The following is a 21,265-nucleotide window of genomic DNA, read 5'->3' on the forward strand; positions in this document are numbered from 1 at the left end:
TCTATTGTAAGTCAAGACTGTAACTTTAGTGCTGATGCAAGTGTTTTTTTTACTTGTTTTGTACTTTATATAAATGTGAAATTCACGAACTAGCAGAATTTTACACTGAAATTATTATTTACTGCTCTTCTGGCAAATAATAAGTGAGATGAGCACAATTATTATTTATTGATTGTGTTATTTATATTTTATTCTATTGCATCAGTTATTAGATGTTGACTAACTGCAGCTCTTTATTGTGTTCATTTTGAAGGGAAAACAAATACCTCAAGCATTTCTTTCCCCTCAAGATGAATACCGCTTTGAAGAGATTTTATTTTCTTTGATTTAGTGAATGAAGCTGATATTCACTGAACGCAGGACAAACCTGCATCCAGCTTATTGGTGCATTAGCGCCACCTTCTGCTCCGGAGAGTGGATCAGACAATAGACGGACAATATTTCACACAAAAGAAAACAAACAACAACAAACAAACATCCAACGTGTTGAGAATCAGAAACAGCACACAGCAGTCGTACTTGAAAATAAATGAACTTTATTTATGTCATTGTCTCGTTTCTTTTTTGGTCTTTTCCGTGTTTTTGTTTTTTTTGTCTCCTTTTTCTCCGTTGGTCCGAGTTGGAGCGAGTCGTACCTTCGAATCTTTCACACACACTGGACATCATTCACTTAAAAAAAAAAAAAACATCACATACATAACAGAAGGAATAAATAACATATGTACAGGTTAGACGATGTTGTTTTAAAGAGTCCTGGGACTGCAGCGTCTTATCGCTCCGGATCCTGAGGTGGTCTTAGAAGCACTTGCGGTGGACGATGCTGGGACCGGCCTCGTCGTACTCCTGCTTGCTGATCCACATCTGCTGGAAGGTGGAGAGGGAGGCCAGGATGGAGCCGCCGATCCAGACGGAGTATTTACGCTCAGGAGGGGCGATGATCTGCAGAAGAGAAGGAAATCATTTATGCTTGATTGCCTGATAGCACTTATAATAATCATATCGTAACAGACGAGGGGATGACACCGCTGACTCAGTTATCACTCAGTCAGCCGATACACTAAAACTTCTAGTCCAGGCTGAACATCAGCCGAAATAATTAGTCCAGTAACGGATCCGTCGCCAGAAAAACGTACTGGCAATAACTTTTAAAAATCGATGAATCATTTAGGTAATTTATCAAGCAAAAAAAAGACAAATATTCTCCGGTTCCAGCTGATTTTTTTTTCTTGTTTTATATAATTGTAAACTGATTACCTTTGAGTTTTGGACCGTTGATCGGATAAAACAAGTACTTTGAAGAAGTCACAGAGAACGTTTTTCTCTATTCGACATTTTAAAGCCTAAACAATTAATCAGAAATGAAGATTTAGCTACAACCGTATGGTAATGGTTTGAGAATCAGATGTTGAACTATCACTTCATTTTCAGGTGTCCACATACTTTTGGTCATTTAGTGGATGTAGGATTCAGTCGAGGGTGACGTAGAGTTGGTTACCTTGATCTTCATGGTGCTGGGAGCCAGGGCCGTGATTTCTTTCTGCATGCGGTCAGCGATACCCGGGTACATGGTGGTGCCTCCGGACAGCACGTTGTTGGCGTACAGGTCCTTACGGATGTCGATATCGCACTTCATGATGCTGTTGTAGGCGGTTTCATGGATACCAGCGGACTCCATACCTGCGGCAGAGAGATTCAGGTTAAGAAAATGACAAGATTTCGGAGTGGAAAGCTGCTGCTGCCAGGATGCGGTTCTACACACCGATGAATGAGGGCTGGAAGAGGGTTTCGGGGCAGCGGAAACGCTCGTTGCCGATGGTGATGACCTGACCGTCGGGCAGCTCGTAGCTCTTCTCCAGGGAGGAGGAGGAGGCGGCGGTGGCCATCTCGTTCTCAAAGTCCAGAGCCACGTAGCACAGCTTCTCCTTGATGTCGCGCACGATCTCACGCTCAGCTGGAAACGAGGAGGACATATCAGACTTCGTAAGCGGGCGGCTGTGGTCCTCATGTCCTCATGATGAAGTGTCCTCGTAGGGTTCATGTCTTCAGCTAACGTGCTTCTGGAGTTTAGGTCTTAAAATGGAATTGCCGTGTTTTTGTGTTTGACATGAAAGCGCTTACCGGTCGTGACGAAGGAGTAGCCGCGCTCCGTCAGGATCTTCATGAGGTAGTCGGTCAGATCGCGACCAGCCAGGTCCAGACGCATGATGGCGTGAGGCAGAGCGTAGCCCTCATAGATGGGTACGTTGTGGGTCACACCATCACCAGAGTCCAGCACGATACCTGAGAGCAGAAACACGGCAATACTCTCAATTAATACTTCTTGTTCGATACTTTCTTTATTACTGCAACACGACATTTCTGCTCTGATGTCTAGATCTGGTGTCACCGGCTATAAAGTTGGTTTATTTCACTGACAGACTACTGATTTACTTCTGTAGTTAGTTAGTATTTCAACTAATTCCCAGAGACGTCTTCAAATGTCTTCTTTTGTCAGACCAACAGTCCAAAACCAAAATATATTCAGTTCACATGATGTAAAATGGAGAAAAGCAATAAAACACAACATAAGAGAAGCTGAAACTGAAAAATAAATGTTTTTGCTTCACTAATAGTTAAAATAAATGTTCTGTTAATCTACTGATCCATTAAGTGCTCTGTAGTTAGATCATCATTCTGGTCATCAAGTGAGGGTTTCATTTTGAATTATCGAACACTGGGCTTTTAAAGGAATGTGCAACACAACCAGACATTATTTAAGGAGTAGATCTGTGCTTCTAAATGCATCTCTGTCTACAGACAACGCCGAAGAAGTTATAATCCTTGACCCGTTTGAGCCACACGGAGGCGGAGGACTCACCGGTGGTACGGCCGGAGGCGTAGAGTGACAGCACGGCCTGGATGGCCACGTACATGGCGGGCACGTTGAAGGTCTCGAACATGATCTGGGTCATCTTCTCCCTGTTGGCCTTGGGGTTGAGCGGGGCCTCCGTCAGCAGGGTGGGGTGCTCCTCGGGGGCCACGCGCAGCTCGTTGTAGAAGGTGTGGTGCCAGATCTTCTCCATGTCGTCCCAGTTGGTGATGATGCCGTGCTCGATGGGGTACTTCAGGGTCAGGATGCCCCTCTTGCTCTGAGCCTCGTCGCCCACGTAGGAGTCCTTCTGACCCATGCCGACCATCACGCCCTGAGGGGAGGAGGATGTTTCATGACTTTAAGATTACTTTAAGTCCACCACCATTTTATTAAGAGCTAGTTTGGTAAAACAGGATCTCCTCATGGGACCTTTTGAGATGTACAAAGTGTTCATTCAGGTCTATGAATCTCCTGCATGTTGGATAACTTTCCTTTTCATTTAATTGCATCGTTGTCCTTCTTTTGCACGTGTTCCTTATTTGTATTAATGTATCTGTTGGCTGTGGCCCTGAGCTGATGTAGAGATCTACAACAATTTGCTAAAAAAATGATACTGTGCAATTTAAATACATGTTTTTATTTTTCTTTAGTAAAAACAAACTCCATTAGAGTAGCAGTTACATTCTGCTCAGATAGCTCTTACTTCCAGTTTTTTTTCAATATCAATAACTGGAGCTGTTCGACTCAGAAACAGTGAAAAATATCTTTTAAATGCAGCTTAAAACCAGGAAGTCTATATGGCATAATAGACATCACGGGACGAGATGCTCTTTGGGTACCTGGTGACGGGGCCGGCCCACGATGGAGGGGAACACAGCCCTGGGGGCGTCGTCTCCGGCGAAGCCAGCCTTCACCAGACCGGAGCCGTTGTCGCACACGAGGGCGGTGGTCTCTTCGTCGTCACACATGTCTGCGGGTTCTGGAGGAGGAGGAAGGTCAGGAGGCCGGTGAGTCTCATGGCAGCACTGATACACTGAGAACAACATTCATCTCTATTGGCTATTTGTGTGACATGGAGATTTAACGACTAATTAAAAAAACATACTGACATGTGTTTTAGTTTTAGTAGCTGCCTTCAGGTGCTGTCAGAAATGCAAATAATTACAAGTCGAATGCACACAAGAAACCTAAGAACAATTTTGTTATTGTTTTATTAATTCTGACCAAAAACAAGCTTCCAGCTGTTAACGCTGACACCAAACTGTCTGACCTAAATTAATTAATTTTGCCTTTTCATTATATTATATTATACCAGAGATAAACCTTTGTTCTGTTTTAGGGAAATATTTTATATATTTTTGCTATTATTTCATATGATAATCAACAGCTGGCCAACAAATAGAGCCTATTCTTTTTTGATTTCCTCCTATAAAACACTCCCTGCTCTATTTACACTGTATGAATAATAAAAGGATAATGACTTTAACTCAAGTCTTAAACATCCTCACTCCGTCCTGCAGTGTCTGGGTTCTGCGTTGCATTAAACCAGAGCTGACAACAGTTTACTCAGCTTGTAATAGCATGTAGTAAACAGAAACACCATTAACCCTCGTTTAACTTAATGATGCCTTCAAGTGCTCCAGATAAAGTCCTACATCTGAAGATCAAGCTAATGTTCATCAAAGTGTTCTTTGTAACAAATATGTAAAAACAAAAACAAGTTCAGTGTGTTACAACAAAATAAATCAGACTTGGTTCCCATCCTAGGGTGTGTTTCATGTTATACATTTGTAACAAAATATTATAATTTTAGACTGTAATCCATCAACAATTTTAGATTTAAAAATTAAAATATTATCTTGAATCTGAAAACTTTTAGAATGGCTCACACTGTACTCTAACTGTTAAACAATACATTATTTAGAAAATTCCCATTCGTCCAGTTTCTTGTGGCATTCTAACGTGAAAAAAACGCTAGAATTCCCGACAGCGCCTGAACGCAGCAGGTCTGGCTCCCTGACAGGACGTTTTCCTGTCATAACAAAATAAAATGATTTTTCTAACCGCTGATGATGAACAGAAGCCGGCTACCAAATCGCTCCCTCTCTCTCTCTCTCTCCAACCGTACCAGCGCACCCCGGTGCACCCGCTCCTCCAAGCCGCTTACCTCTGCTTGTCTCCGGCTGTCAGTGAGGAAACTTTAACCGCTGCTGCTGGTTCCAGTTAAAAGGTGGGACCGGCAGCGACCACCGGGGGTCCTTATATACACTCCTCCATACCACCCCAGACAGCCGTTAGGAATGTCCGAGTATTCGACTGGAATTCAACCGGCCACCTCGTCCATATTTGGTCGGCCGCATGCATGCACACAGCGAGAGGCTCGCGCGCCGGGAGGGCCATATATGGAAAGAAAAGCCCCCGCGAGACCGCCGCGGAGCGCTCGAGCCCGTGTATGGAGCGAGACCAGACCGACTCACCGACCGTTAGTGGCGCATGTTGAGGAGTACTACTACTACTACTACTACTACTACTACTACTACTACTACTACGCATAAACCATACAGTCTACATACAGAAAGTACACGCTCCCATTCAAAGCTTATTTTTTTTTAATTTTTCAAATGTTTTTTAACTTAAAAATGTTTTTTAGTTCAGTTTATTAGACATGAATCACACACAACTTAAAATAAAAAAGTAAATGTCTCGGATGTTACAATTAAGTCTTGGTCCTTGATGTGGGGTGACATAGCTTACATGGAAACATACAACTATAAACAAAACTACCATTAATAACTAGGCCTATTCTAATTTCCTCCCTAAAATGTCACCAAATAGTAAAACAAAAATGTCCATCCCAGCTACTCATAGTCCATATTGATGTCTTCAAATGTCTTGTTTTGTGAGTCCAAAACCCAAATATCTTCAGTTTAATATGATATAAAACAGAGAAAAGCAGGAAATCTCAATACTGGAGTTTGAAAACAGCATATTTTGATTGTTGCAGCTCCACTAAAGTTAAAACACTGACTGAACACTGTAGCTGTTGAGTTTGGGCGACAATTTGCACGTTTAGGGCCGAGTCAAAATGTGCATAATCAGTCCATTCGGCACTGAAAGGAGTTGAAGTGTAAGCATCAAGCACCAAAAGGAACCAAAATGTCGGTATAAGTCGAGTTCTGAAAGGAGTGTAAAACCTGACTGTAGATCAGATATCAGTTGAAGTGTAAGTGGTGAAAGGAGTTGATGTGTCGGTTGTACTATTCTGGAAGTACGAGTAATACACTATATATATTTATTTTTTTATTTATATATATATATATATATATATATATATATTTACTGTTATTTGTATGTATATGTATGTATGTGTGCATATGCATATATGTGTGTGTGTATGTACAGTATGTATGTGTATATGTATATATATATATATATGTATATGTGTGTCTGTGTATGTATGTATATTCATTGTGATTTATGGTTGATTTTAAATGCATATCTTGAAAATCAATAAAAATGTGATCACAAAAAAGTAAGACATTATAAATAAATAAGTGTAGCCGTTGTCCTATCACCATGTCGACTCAGTACATTAGCTTTGTTTGATTTAAAAACATGAATAAACATGGTTCTTATCTCGGCTTATGAAGGATTTTGTGTTTTTAGATTTATTTCGGGTTTGGATGGAGTTCGTGCTGCTCAGCTGGAAGCCAACAGCTACGTCCACACAGCAGCAGCTGAGTGACGCTCACGCTTCAAGCTCCTAAAGCGAGAGGGTCGGGACCTCCATCCCATCGGACAGCTGCTACAGAGCCGGCAGAGCCCGGCTGTGTTCACCCAACTGTTAGCTGAGATCCACTGAAGTGTTGGGATTCACAGTTAAAAAAAAAATGGAAGATGACCCGTAAATCATTTAAGGTGCAATTTGCTGAACCAGATGTGAGATTATCCACCATGTTCCTGAAACTAAACAACACGTTTGTGCTTTCAGAACAACGCGCAGAAGATTTAACGTGTGTTGTTCTTCTTTGGAGGACATTCTCTATTTATTTGTGTTGTTTATTTACATATTTTCTCCAAATTTAGCCATCATCTTGACCGAGATTGGAAATTCTCTGCATTTAATGCCGTCACTGATGAACACTTAATCAGACATACTGCACTATCACCTCAATTCTATGGTCATTGTTGTTCTGATTTATGTTCATATATATATATATACACTTAAGAGTTAAATAAGATCATCTGTAGTGCTAATACAGTGTTAAAGTGTGAGTAGATGAGACTGAATTACGTTTTCCCACCTGTTAAAGGTTTAGCTCTCCAGTTAAGAGCACATCAGAACAGTAACGTGGAGCTGATGTCCATCATCTCACCTACTTTTAGCCGAGCGGGACCCTGATCGCCATCTGCGGTGAAAGTGGATCATAACAGAGGATCCCCGTCAGTGGTGGCGGCCGGTCCAAAAATAACTATTCATAACCAACATCTGCCCCTCGTCACCAAACGGGAGGAAGTCCTGACTAATGCAGGCCAGCGTCTGGAGTCTACAGGATCGGGTTCCTGAAGGTTTGGATATCGGAGAGCAGAAAGTAAACAGACACACAAACCACACTCCTGCAGAGGATACACTGTAGCCACTGAAGCACGTACCTGTAGCGAAATGAGATGTAGTGGAGTAGAATTATAAAAGTAGCAGAAAATGGAAGCACCTCAAAATTGTACTTAAGTACAGTACTTGAGTAGAAAGTATTTTGTTAATGTATGATAATTGATTTCAAACAATACTTTTCCTCATTTGTACATTTTGTCTCCGTTGTTTTTAAAACGGTGCTTCACAAACGTCACTAGATGTCAGTAAACGACACAGTTTAGTTTTTCTGAGAAAAAAAATCTGTGTGAAGAATAACTTTTCTATCTGCAATTTCTGAAAAAACTATTCTTAACCATGTTTCCGTTTAAAAAAACAAAACAAACAAACAGCAGTCTATCTACAGAAATAACACATTTATTGAGAAAAGAGAAAAATTCAAACAAATCTTGAAAATGATTAGAACGCGAATGAAACCAGAAGTGCAAAAAGCGGCGGTCACTGGGAGGCGATCGGTCGTCACATCTGGACTTCTAGGTAATGTTCATAATTCGCTCGAAGGACAAATTCAAAATAGGGTTTGGATTTCAAACCGCTCAGGTCGTCCAGCTCCAGCAGCTCTTTGATGTCGGGCAGGTACGTCTGCAGAGAAACCCCTGGAAAATAAAGAGTTGTGAAATATGGAGTTCATTTTGTATTAATTAAGTGTAGCCTTTAATACATGGATACGGATTTCTCAATCCATATTATATCAATTCAATGTGGCTTTAATGTCATGAAAGTAAAAAAAGAAAAGAAAAGAATATGTTGCCAAAGCATCATTTATCTGTGTGTGTGTGTGTGTGTGTATATATATATACATACATACATACATACATACATACATACATACATATATATATATATATATATATATATATATATATATATATATATATATATATATATATATATATATATATATATATATATATATATATATATATATATATATATATATATTTCATCTTATATGAACAGATACTTGCCGGTGTCATTATATTATTTATATTGTACCAAAATCAAGCTCGAATGGAAGTCAATGGGTTTTTGATCACGCGTTTTGTCCGTCATTTATTAGAGCAGAGGTAATTCATTCATTCATTGCATCAGGTTAGCTAGCGAGCTACGCTAGTCTCCTCAGCATGAACTTCCACCTATAATCACAGTGTTATTCATTGTGTTTATGTATAGTTTACTGCATCACTGTGTTTGTTACTTCTGCACCGTTTTATGTCTTCATTCTTATTTTCATACATATTCAGTGAACATTGTTGGAGGAGGTGCTTCTTTGTAATTGTCTAGATGACAATAAAGACTCTTGATTTCAAATAATAAAAACAATTTATTACAACCACATATTCTAGAGCCTTATACCTAATAAAAAGTCACATGATTTAGTCATTAAGGAAACGTTTCTCACCAACGACATTTGTAAATTAAATGAATCGTGGGCTTGAATCCTCCTGGCTGTATTTCGGTATATTTTCGTAAAACAAAACTCGGTGAACGTTTCTCACCTTCCTGGATGAGTTTGAGGAGGATCTTGACAAAGATGCTGTCCTTGGCGGCTTCCAGAGGGTCGTCGGTCCCGTCGGCCGAGGACCAGCTGGGAGAGACACGGCATCAAAGTGACGTACAGTGTTAGTGAACAAGTTCACAAATCAGTGTTTCAATGCATTTTGCTCTTCTGACATGAATTATTTACTCTCAAGGTGTACAAAAACACGACTGATGGATCTTACTCGTCTCTTCTGAGCGCTTTGCCGAAGATCTCACACTTCAGCGAGTCGATGTCCTCGGCTTCCTCCTGCAACACAAACGCGGAAAAACTCAACCGACGTCGTCTTTTCAACGGCCGTCGAACCTCAACTAGCCGAACCTCCGACAGACCAACACACCAGCAGGTTACCTCGTCGATGTACTCCAGCAGATCCAGAGCCTTTTTGAAGTCGTACTCGTTCGCTCGCCTGTTGTCGTCGCAGATGTACAGCTGAGGAGAGGAAACGCTGAAGTGAGCGGAGGCCGAGATTATGGCAGTAATCTGGCTTCAGAAATGTCAACGTAAACAGGAAATATTGTTTCCTTCTCCACGTTAAGAAATTGAAAAGTGAACCCACTGCAAAAATGATTTGGTCCTGAACAAATTTACTGTAATAGTGACTTTAAAAAAGGTGCAAGATACCAGATTGGGAGCATTGGCAGACCGCTTTGTGCCTGTGCCTGTGTGTGTGTGTGTGTGTGTGTGTGTGTGTGTGTGTGTGTGTGTGTGTGTGTGTGTTCTTCACCTGTATGAGGTTGTGAGCGCTGAGCAGAGGCATGGCGTCGGGGTTCTGCTGCTTCTCCTCCAGCAGCTGTCGGGGCAGAGTCTCCTGATGCAGCAGGAAGCGCTCCTGCTCCACGATGTCTGATTGGACGGATAAACGACACCGTTAATCCCTCGAGGCGCAGGCAGACACGACGAGGTTTATTTGAAGCTTCCCTCCAAATCCACCGTGAAACAGCGGCTGGCTGCACGCTACGAACAAAAGGGAATAGTCCTCTGGTGTCCTTTTATGAGCAGCATCAACCTTTCGCCGAAGCACTCAATGGTCTGTAGTTTAGTTTAGCCGAGAACACCGATTATTGCACGATTGACTCTGTACTAAATTCAATAATGTGTAGGTAACGAATGCAACTTAATTACATTGTTAAATAGGACATTGGAAAGCTAAGCGATATAATGGCAATAGTTACAGACACGCGAGTCTACATACAGGACCACACTGCAATGGTGTCTATTATGTGACACATTCTGCTGGTTTCAACTATCCTTCACTTGTGCTAGCAGAGGAAGGAAGGGGGAAAAAAAAGAGCAGAGGAAGGAAGTAACAAAAAGGAAGAGAGGATGGAAGACAGCAAGGCAGGAAACAACAAAGAAGGAAATTAGAAAGCAACAAAGGATTAAAAGAAGATAAAACAAAGGGATAAATGTGACCGAAGAGGGAGGAAAACAAAAAACAAATATCAACTTTTGCCTTAAACCTGCATTCTCTCTAGTGTCCACCAGGGGGCGACTCCTCTGGTTGTATAGAAGTCTAGTCTAAAATGACTCTACTTCTCTCTTGATTTATTCCCTCAGTAAACATTGTAAACATGATGTTCATTTAGTGAATTAAAAGCTCAACGATATAATGGCAATAGTTACAGGACCACACTGTAAGGGAGTCACCCCTTGCGAGTCTATTATGTGACGTTCTGCAGGTTTTTCCATCAGTAGAGAAGCTGTGTAAAGTCACATTTTTCAGTTTCCATCTGGATCAAACTGTAAATATGTCAGGTTCTGTTGTCAAACAGCAAAATTAAAAACTATCGTGCATTTTACCATCGACTTGTTTGTTGAGCTCGTCCTCCGGCAGGTTGGACGCGAGCACCGTCAGCTTACTGAGAGCCAGCAGCGTCTTCTTCTTCACGAAGTAACGCGTCTCCATGTTGGCCTGGCTGTACAGCGTCCGGTTGGCCTGCAGAGACACGACACAGTCCTTATTCTTCATTATTTGGCTCCCCATTAGATGATCCCCATCGTCTCATCTTTCTTCTTCATTTCGATTAAACATAAAAGAGAACTTTTGATGGTTAAATTAAATTTATTGCAGAATTTCTTATTTTTCCTTCTTACATTCGGCGACCAAGTTATTTGTAATTTTGCGGCACTGTGTTGATCGATGCTATGTAGATGTAGAGAATATATAAAGTTGTGATTAATGTTCTTTGTTTTGTACAGGATGCTGGAAGATGCCTTGTTGTATTCATTTGTCAGTAAGAACTTTTGATTTGCAGCCAAGAGTGTTTTCATTTTGTAACACCGTGAAAAGTGAATAAAGTAAGAAGTGAAAAACACAGCCGGGCTGTGTTTAAAACCAGGAAGGTTTTCTTTTTCTGTGTCTGTGTGCGTGTGTGTGTGTGTGTGTGTGTGTGTGTGGGGCCTTGCCGTGTGGGTGGGTTTGCTAACAGCAAACAGGAAGGAAGCTGTGCAATGTGTGTGTGTTGAATACTTTGGGTGTCGTGAGCATCAACGTGTTTAACGCTGCTGAAAGAGGAAGGAAACTGAGTTTGTGTGTGTTTCTTCTGTTCTATACTGCGGTGACTGTCGACTATGACAGTGAGGGAGGAAGGAAGGAAGGAAGGAAGGAAGGAAGGAAGGAAGGAAGGAAGGAAGGAAGGAAGGAAGGAAGGATGGAAGGAAGGAAGGAAGGAAGGAAGGAAGGAAATATACTTTTGTGTGTTCTGCATAATTTACCACCAAAGGAGATAAAAACAGAATGAAGTAAGTGGTATTCTGAGGCCATGTGTCTGTTTCATCATGCAGTGTGATAGCAGAAAAAAGATTGGAAGGAAGGAAGAAACAAAAAGGTAAAGGAGAAAGAAGAAGGCATAGAGAAAGAAAAGAATGATAAGAGGAGGAAAAACAAAGGTAAGTGAGAGAGAATAAATGAAGGAAGATACAAAGGTAAGAAGGGAAGGAAGAAGAGAGATGGAAGGAACGAAAGACAGGTAGAAGGAAAGCCAGGAAAGAAGGAAAGAAAATAGAGGAAAGGAAAGAAGAAACAAAAGATACCAGATGGAGGAAAGAGAGGAAGGAAAGAAAACTGAGGAAACAAAAGTTAAAGGTGAGAGAAGAAGGAATGTAGAAAGAAATGAAGGATTAAAAGAAAGAAAAACAAAAGTAAATGGAAGGAAGAAACAAAAGAAAGATGGAAGGAAGGAAGGAAAAGCGATGGAGGGAAGGAGGAGCGGGTAAAAGGGAGGACGGGGAAGATTGGAAGGAAGGAAGGAAAAGAGAGTTGGGTGTAAGGAAGGAACAAAAGAGGACAGATGAAGACAGGAGGGAGGAAACAAAAAGAGAAGACAGCAAAGAGGGAAGATAGGATGAAAGGAAGGAAACAAATGAGGAAACATGTAGATGAAGACAGACAGACAGATCTAGGAAGGAAGAGTGAAAAAGATGGGACAGAAGGAGAACAATAGTTAAGGGAGGAAACACATGAAGAAGCAATCAGTTACAGAGGAAGTATAAAAGAGCATGTGTGCTTTTCTACTCAGAGGATGTGGTTTTGGTTTTGTACTGAAGCGTGAAACAAGCTCTGTGTGGGTGTGTGTGTGTGTGTGTGTGTGTGTGTGTGTGTGTCGTACACTGCAGTAGTCGTGGACGTGGATGTGGTGCAGCCAGCTCAGGTGCTGGTGTGACTGCAGGAAGCTGGCCAGCTGCTGGTGCTGAGCGGCCGGCTGTGACAGCAGCTTCCCCCTCTTCCCCTTCTCCATGTACCAGCGGAACAGGAAGTCAGCAAAGTTCTGCGGCAGGAAGTGACATGTGGGACAAAGAGGAAGTTGGGATGAGCGGGCCGCACGAGAAAGCTCAGAGTTTCAAGTCTTCCTCAAAGACAACACACTTGTTGGCACATTGGGTGCGTCTGCAGTGTGTGTTAGTAGAGGGTGTGTGTTGCTCCACAGCCCAAAAGCTCCTTTAACACACTAAGCCATGATTTCTCAAAGAGGTCCCTCAGCGTTTCCGGTTTTACCTGGTCTGCGAACTTGGTCATGTAGTGCTGCAGGCGGCTCTGGTTGTCGGTCTGCTCGCACATCTGAACCAGGATGTCGAAGTCGCAGTACTTCTCAGCCAGCGCTGCCACCCACTGGTACTGACCCAGCTCCACTGCAACACACAACAACTGCACAGTGACAACTCTGACAGTAAAACAGTTTGAGATGTCACCGATTCAGATCCCGTTCCATCGTTAGGCTTACACAGCGGGGCCAGCAGCTCGGAGCGCCGCTGGCTGTACTCCATCTCCAGGCTGTTGTACCGATCCTGTTGGGCCCCCGGGGGCCTCTGCTGCTGCAGGGAGGTCAGCTGGGCCACGTAGCCGCCGAGGTAGATGTCCAACAGCGCCACCAGCTGCTCGCAAAGGGCGCTGCGCAGCTCCGAGTCGGCGTGCGGGTAAACCGAGCGCAGGATGATGTCGTGCTGGCGGGAGATGACGGTGCGGACGCCGCCGACAGCGCCTGACGCTGTGAGGAGAGAGGAGGCGTGGTTAATAGCCTACGACAAAAAACACTTCTGTCTGCCGCGATAACCTGTCCATAATGTCATTACTTTATCCTGTTAATCATTTATCTGAAGTTATCATCATCAATTCTCGAGTTATGGCCAAAAACAATGGTGTGAAGTCAAAGTGATCTTTGACCCACAAATCCTAATCAGTTCATCAAAATGTTTGCGTCAAATTTTAAGAAATGATGACAAACTATGAGCATCTTGGGGCAGTTACAACAGCAACATGCAGCGACCTGAAGCTGCTGGTGGAAGAATGAGGAATGAAAGGTGCACCTGTCCATGGGATGTACTCCGGCTCTGCAGCAGAGCTTTCAGACGCTCTGTACATGAAGGCCTTCGTCTCCCTGTACTGACCAGCAGCCTGCAGCATGTCCTACACACACACACACACACACACACACGCACACACACACACACACACACACACGCACACACACACACACACACACACACACACACACACACACACACACACACACACACACACACACACGTTCAAATTAACTTTCATGAACTGAAAACACTCTATGAAAGGGTTAAAATTGTAAGACGAAAACACGGACAACTCCCAGACTGGACAGCAAACTGGAAGCAACCTGTCAATCACTGTGTAGCCCCGCCCCTAAATCATACTCCTCTTCACGGTGTGTTTGACTCTAAATGGAGCATAGTGTGCTAAATGAACATCATGCTGTATTGAAGAAGACTGTAAACTAGAGATTGAGACCATAAACTCATGTTTACAATGTTTACTGAGGGAATAAATCAAGAGAGAAGTAGAGTCACTTTAGACTAGACTTCTATACAACCAGAGGAGTCGCCCCCTGGTGGACACTAGAGAGAATGCAGCTTTAACGCAAAAGTTGATATTTGTTTTCCTCCCTCTTCAGTTACACACATCACTCGTTATATGATGAATATGTTTACCTTAATGATGTTGTTGACGGTGAGAACCACTTCGGCCCACTGCACAGAGTCCACCGGGTTCTCCTTCAGACTCCGCTCTTCCTCGTCCAGCAGACAATCGAACACCGAGGAGATCTGAGACACCTGCGGGAGCGCCGGAAACAAAAGATTGAATTCATCTTTCATCCGCGCCACCTGGATCACCAGAGCGGAACACCGTCAGACACGAACCTCTCTGAAGAAGACATCGGCGGCGGTGAGGCTGGGCGGTACGGCGGCGTTGTTCCTCTGCAGCGCGATGCCGATGGCCCGGTTCACCAGCTCGCCGTGTTTGGTGTGGTGGTTCTTCAGCAACATCGCTGCCTGAAGCTTCTCGGCGTGTTCACACAGCAGCAGGCGTGTCGCCATGGAAGACGAGCGCACCGTCACGTGACCGAGACGGTCCAGCAGACCCACCTGATGAAAGAACAGAATCCTGAAATGAGCACAGCTCGAAAATGTGATTTGGTTTCTTTTAGATAACACGTATTTGTAAGACCATTACTAAAACTCTGTGCACCATTTATCATATTTAAGATATGCATGTGTGTGTGTGTGTGTGTGTGTGTGTGTGTACCTGGAGCAGGAAGTCCATGAAGCAGCCGTGGGCCTTCATCTTGTCCTCCAGCTGGTGGAGGATGATGAGGGAGGTGAGAGGAAAGCCGGCGCTCTCTGGAGGAACAGAAACATTTTTTTAAAGAAATAATCACAGAAAAAGTACAAACTGTTTAAATTAGATGTTCAATCAACTTTGTCCTCTCCCCGTCCTCACCGTCGGGGACAGACTCGGCCCAGCGAGGGTCGGAGGCCGGGTAATCGTCCACCAGGTCCAGGTTGATCCGGGTCACCACGCCGTCCAGCTCGGCTCCCTCCTCACCGTCACCGTCGGCGGGGAAGAGCTCGTCTGTGACCGTCTGAGCGCCCACCAGATCGTTACTGACAGAGAGGAATAAATAAAGTTCATTTTTATATCTAAAGAATCACAGGGACTAAATCCTTGTATTCTAAATCCTAAGTAATGCTGCTTCAGCCTAAGAACTGAATGTTCATTTGAAAGTCCAAAGTGATGAAAAACAGCAAAATGCCTCCAAACAACATTGTGCAGAGAGAGAGAACTCTATTAGTGAAGCTTGTTGGAGGTTTTTACTTGATCAGTGAAATGATTTGGTAATAATTTAAGCACTTGATTAAACGCAAAATGTGTAACATTTGTCACTAAAACCACTGATCCCTTTGTGTGAAACCAGCAGCCAACTGGTCCAACAAAAGATTTTGTTTCTTTAATAAATGGATTTGTGAGTTATTTGTTGACGTACCGGCAGAACTGCAGGAAAGTCCTCTTCAGGAGTATGGTCTTGTCCTCCTGAGCGACAGGCTCTGCTCTGGTTGGAGTCTCCATGACTGAAACCTTCAACATAAGAAAACAAAACCAGAAACGCATTTTAAATTCAGTCAACATCAGACGCATGGTCACCGGGTTCAGTAGATTTTCTTTTCTCATAACCGGATTTGTGTGAATAGTTGGATGCAAACGTCTTGAGGCTGAATCCTGACTAGAATATCTTACAGATGTTGCGTGAAATGAATATTCTTCTTAAACCGTTAGTTAGTTTCACCTCCGGAGCCGCAGCCAGCGAGGAGCACAGCGAGTCCTCCATCGTCTCCGGCAGGATGGAGGCGCTCTCCCGGGCCACCACCGCCACCAGGCCGCTGTTCTGGGAGAAAAACACGGGCAGGTTGGCGCAGCAGCCTCCTCCACGAACACCGTCACCTGGACAGACGGACGGAGAGAGAAACACCGTCAGTCAGACATTCAGAGGCATCGTGTGGGTTTAGTCTTTCTATCGTGGGTCTATAAATAATCACCTCGTCATTTACAATTAAAAGATGTACATTTACGGTTGAATTCTGTTTTCTTAAACTTAAATTTACTCCATGTTCCCTGTGCGTAATTACTAATTATCGGACTTCTTAAGCATCATTTACGTCGTATACACTGTCATTCCATCACTCTGCGGAGCCAGAGAGCAGCGGGCGATCCTTTCCTCACCGGGCGAGTTGAAGCTGATTTTCTCATCAGGTAGTCCTCCCCTGCTGGTTCCCGTGGAGCAAGCAAACACCAGCTCCTCGGTGTACAGGAAGGCGGTGGAGCCCGGGAAGCGCGGCAACGCCAGCCGAGTGGCCTGCAGAGCCTCCTCACTCTGGGGAAACGAGAGGTTGAGGGGGAAAAAATAAGCGCGCTTCTTCTAAACCAAAGAGTCCAGAAGGAAACCAGAAATGGTGGAACAAAGACATGCGATTGGTTGACACTTCTCGTCATCGGAGCGCTAAAGAAAAAGGTTGAGGCTAGTTTCATTTTTGTTTTCGGGCGTCGGTTTGTAGCTTCAGGCCTACGACTTCCTCTGAAAACGACTTTCAGGCTGTTGCTTTGTCGTCATAGTGTGAATGCAGCATAAAAGGGTCATTCACAGAATCTGAATCCAACCTCTGCAGGATCAGGATCAGGATCAGGACTGACCTGGAATAGAGGGTTGTACTTGGTGACTTCCACGGTGAACTGGTCGGAGATGGCGGCTCCGTTGTCCTGCAGGGTGACCAGGCAGTAGTAAGCCAGGCAGGGAGTGTCTGACGGGTGCCAGGCTGCAGCCAAAACCACCAGGCCGGCTCTGAAAACACAAAGACCCCGGCTCAGTTCGGCCTCAGATCCACTTGGTCTTTAGATTTATTTAAAAAAAACTAGTAATATCTTACATAAATCCTGTAAAACGGTGTCAGGTTCCCTGTGTACTTTATATGCTGTGCAGCTATAAGTATGTTAATTCTACTCCTTTAACTCCTCAGTACACAACACAGATTATCTGTGATTATAAACCTGAATTTAAAATCTCATGCTTTCATTTGTCCCTCTACCTCCTACTCACTGATCTCGATTTAAGAGGTTATACATCACATTCACGTTATAATAATAATTAATAGAAAGACATTGTTCAGGAGGGAGACTTTTAAAATGAGAAAATGTCATCAAAGTTTAAACACAATTTAAGACCTTTTATTCTGAAGAGTAAAACAAGCAGGAAGTTGTGCACGTGTATATAAACACACACGCACACACGCGCACACACACACACACGCACACACACACACACACACACACACACACACACACACACTCACTGGCTGAGCTTCATATCCAGGTAGGTCACGTTCGCTCCCTCCTTCAGCTCCTCGTAGTTGCTCTCTGACCCCTGTTGGGAGACGAATGCTAAGAAATCATGAAAGACATTCGCAGTATTGAAATGTTCTGAAGATAATCTGATCAATGTGGATCAATGCGGCTGCCAACATGCAGCAGAAATGATGGAAGTCAAGAGTTTGACTGAGGATTTGATTGAATAAAAAAAAAAACGAGCTTTAACTGTATTTTGAGTCACAGCTTTACCTCCTGCTAGTACTGTACTTGAGTACAATTTTGAAGAATATCTACTTGTACTCGACTACGTCTCAGAGGGAAATATAGTATTTTTTTACACCACTACATTTATTATGACAGCTTTAGTTACCGGCTACTTTAAACATCTGATTTAGGAACCTTTAGAAGAGTGCACTGTAAAATAAAATAAATAGATTTGAGCTTAAAAGATTATACAGGATCGGAATACTTCCTCCACCACTGTATGACACTGAATCAGACCGATAAACGGTATGTACATGTATACACACACACACACACACACATATATTTTTGTTTTTTTTCTCCTCGTACTGACCCAGATGGCGTCGGCGATGCTCTCGGTCAGCGCCCGCTGGGCGTCCCAGCTGAGGGTCTGGTGCTCCCAGCTGTCGTCCAGCTCCCATTTACTCAGACTGGAGCTGGTCAGCGTGTAGAGGCTGCTGGCTCCGCCCACCCACAGCACACTGTGGAGCTGCAGCAGACAAACGGAAACGCATTTCAACTGGAGCTACAGCTGCATCTGAAACGGTTTGTACGGCATTATGGGAATATAAAAATATATATATTATATATATATATATATATATATTGGAGGCGTTGAATCAGGCAGACGGTTCAGAAATCCATTCATTCCATCCTCTGTGATTGAATTAGGGACTAACATTGTTGTACTTTTCATGACACTTTCTACTTCTTCTCCTCTACATCTCAGAGGGAGATGTTGTACTTTTCTTCTCCGCAGCAAATATCTGACAGCTGTAGTTACTTTATAAAGTTACTTTACTTATTACAGTCCTGAAACAGCCACAGATACCAATTCCTTTTCCTTTTCCCTTTTTTTGTCACAGCATTTGACTCTTTGATTGCTGTCTGGATGTAATGAGAATTTCAACAAATATAACAAAAACAACCCTAGATTTAGATACATTTTACTGCTAATATTTACATGCTTTTACTGAACTAACTGGGGACTTTTACTTGTAGCAGAGTACTTTTATAGTGTGGTATTAATACTTTTACAGAAGTAAAAGATCTGAATACTTCCTCCACCACTGGCCAGAAACATGGAAGTTTAGTCTAAAACTTTTAGTAGTTCCAAGCAACATTTACAGTATTTTTAAAAAGGTGATACAACAGATTCTTTTAATTTTGGTTACTAACGAATTGTTACCAATATATATAGTTTTTACAGTTTTAAATGTTGGATACATATGCCTGTAGGCATTGCAGAGCCCTGTCCGCTAAGATATGTGACATTTGTAAAGCTGGATTGAAGGAGCACTTTTGAGTCCTTCAATGAGGAGTTTATGTAGCAGGATTATTCAAATGATCATCATTTCAGGGGGGCAGCACTACTGACCACCACCCACTGAACTCCACTCTGGGGTGAAATCTGTCATCGGGACTCACTGTGTCGTCGGCCGGCGGGGAGAGCATGCCGAACAGGCTGGAGACGCGGCGTCCGATGCCGGAGAGCATGCCCTGACCCTGCTGCAGCGCTCGGCACTGCAGCTTCCCCGAGGAATCGGCGCTCGCTCTCAACAGCCGACTCTTCATTGAGGACAGGACGAAGCTTCCACCCTGAGAGACGGGAGAAGAAATATAGGGGCTTGTGATATGGATTCACTGGTAGCTGCTGGATTAAGAGTCAGGTTAGAGGCTGCAAAGACATCAAAAATAAATCGGATTTACTCACATTGACAGCAACGACAAAGTTGCAGAGATCTCCCAGGTCCACGTCCGTCTCTGTGTAGTTGCCCTCCTGGGCCAGGCTGGTCCACAGGCGAGCCGTTCCCTCCGCGGCCACGGCCAGGACGGAGATGGACTGAACGGGGGCCGTCTCCAGAGGAGCGGCGGACGACACGGCCACGAGGTCGGCTGTGTAGTTGTACTCGCTGCTGGGCAGCTGCAGCTCCTTACACACCGAAAGCTGCAGGGGAACACACCAAGAGAGCGGCTGGATTATGAGACTTGAATGAATAATCTGTGAGAGTTTCCTCTAAGAACTGCAACGAAACACGGGACACTATGAGACTTTCATATCGCAATTAACCAGATAACGCCGACTAAAGCAGCAAGGGGGACGTCTGGAGCGCGTTTACAGTGTTTGAGTTTCTGGGTCTTCATCTGTACCTTGGCCACAGCGGTCTGGCAGATCTTCCAGATGATCAGTCTCTCTCCACAAACCATCCAGGCCCAGCCGCTCTCATTCACCTTCACTGAGATCTGGTCGTCAACTAGAGGGACCGACCCACACACAGAATTGTTCAGTGGCTTTCAGTGCTTTTAACAAACCCTGGCAAACAGGGGGGAAAAAAAGAGGCATCAACAGGAACATGAGCTTCATTGTTTCTTTACCATCGGCCATCGTCAGCGCCTCCATCACTTTGACAGGCAGCGACGAGCCGAAGGTTTGCACGTCATAGTTGACTGAATCTGCAGCTGAATGGCTCTGCACTCGGGTGGGTGTTGACCTGATGGAGAGAGATTTAGAGGGAGGGTTTACAACAGGATTATTGTATTTGACTCCATTAGATTGATCTAGGTGGAGCTAATAAAATGGCAGTTGAGACATAACACAGATAAACCGTCCGTCCCTTCAGTGTTTCCACTCACCTCGCCGACAGCGGCGTCCTGCGCGGGGAGAACAGCAGACTGGCGGCCACGCCGGAGACGCTCTTCCTCCCGGTGGTCCTGCCCTGCTGCCGGCGGCCGGAGCTCGGGTTGGCGCGGGGGGTAAACATGCCGGTACCGCGTACTGCTCAACAGTAGAGAAATATGTACGAATTTAACCGTAAAATACCCAATATTTACACCGTTAAAAAAAACTCACTGTAGAGTCCTCCTCCAAACAGCGCGCGGTGCAGTCGCTCGAAATGTGCGTCATCACTGTGTCAACGGAAAGTCCCGCCCATCGCAAAAACGACTTTTTTTTGTTAGAATGTTTTTTTTTTTTAAAGACACTTGACAACAAAATCAATAACTATCGGGATAGAAAGACGTTGTCTTATCATTCATTCATTTTTTAAAATATTTTAACATTTTTATTTTATTTTTTAAATATATACTTCAAACACGGGTGAAATGTACTTGAGTATTGTACTACAATTAGGCCAACATTTTACTTTTTACTCTACTAAATTTGTCTGACAGCTTTTGTTACTTTTCAGATTCAGATTGTTAATACAAAATATAATCGAAAAATAATATTCAATGTATTATTTATTACAGCCAGAACGACAGTGAACACTGTGAACTACTCCTACAAGTTGACATTTTCATTAATATTATTTG

At 43.5% G+C, this 21,265-nt stretch overlaps 2 protein-coding genes across 2 annotated transcripts; both read right to left on the reverse strand.

The window, feature by feature from the left end:
• Positions 1–516: 516 nt before the first annotated feature.
• On the reverse strand, positions 517–3,819 carry acta1a (actin alpha 1, skeletal muscle a). The gene is made up of 6 exons (XM_068727533.1): positions 3,691–3,819; positions 2,858–3,182; positions 2,119–2,280; positions 1,760–1,951; positions 1,496–1,677; positions 517–939 (listed from the first exon to the last, which is right to left on the reverse strand). Exons 1-6 carry the CDS (start codon positions 3,817–3,819, stop codon positions 796–798), a joined length of 1,134 nt encoding a protein of 377 aa, XP_068583634.1. The 3' UTR covers positions 517–795.
• Positions 3,820–7,843: 4,024 nt separating this feature from the next.
• nup133 (nucleoporin 133) lies at positions 7,844–20,813 on the reverse strand. The gene is made up of 25 exons (XM_068727511.1): positions 20,588–20,813; positions 20,330–20,445; positions 20,105–20,208; positions 19,668–19,901; positions 19,382–19,552; positions 18,288–18,443; positions 17,695–17,765; positions 17,039–17,186; positions 16,571–16,721; positions 16,137–16,291; positions 15,837–15,928; positions 15,293–15,456; positions 15,098–15,192; positions 14,713–14,937; positions 14,503–14,625; positions 13,849–13,948; positions 13,266–13,529; positions 13,040–13,173; positions 12,654–12,812; positions 10,846–10,981; positions 9,770–9,888; positions 9,394–9,474; positions 9,227–9,291; positions 9,002–9,090; positions 7,844–8,098 (listed from the first exon to the last, which is right to left on the reverse strand). The coding sequence occupies exons 1-25, from the start codon at positions 20,713–20,715 to the stop codon at positions 7,962–7,964; spliced, it is 3,417 nt and encodes a 1,138-aa protein (XP_068583612.1). The 5' UTR covers positions 20,716–20,813; the 3' UTR covers positions 7,844–7,961.
• Between the last annotated feature and the right edge of the window lie 452 nt (positions 20,814–21,265).

This window comes from Cebidichthys violaceus, unplaced genomic scaffold, assembly GCF_023349555.1.
Source record: "Cebidichthys violaceus isolate CVI_PGR_0920_01 unplaced genomic scaffold, fCebVio1.0.p SCAF_4, whole genome shotgun sequence".
Classification (NCBI taxonomy): domain Eukaryota; kingdom Metazoa; phylum Chordata; class Actinopteri; order Perciformes; family Stichaeidae; genus Cebidichthys; species Cebidichthys violaceus.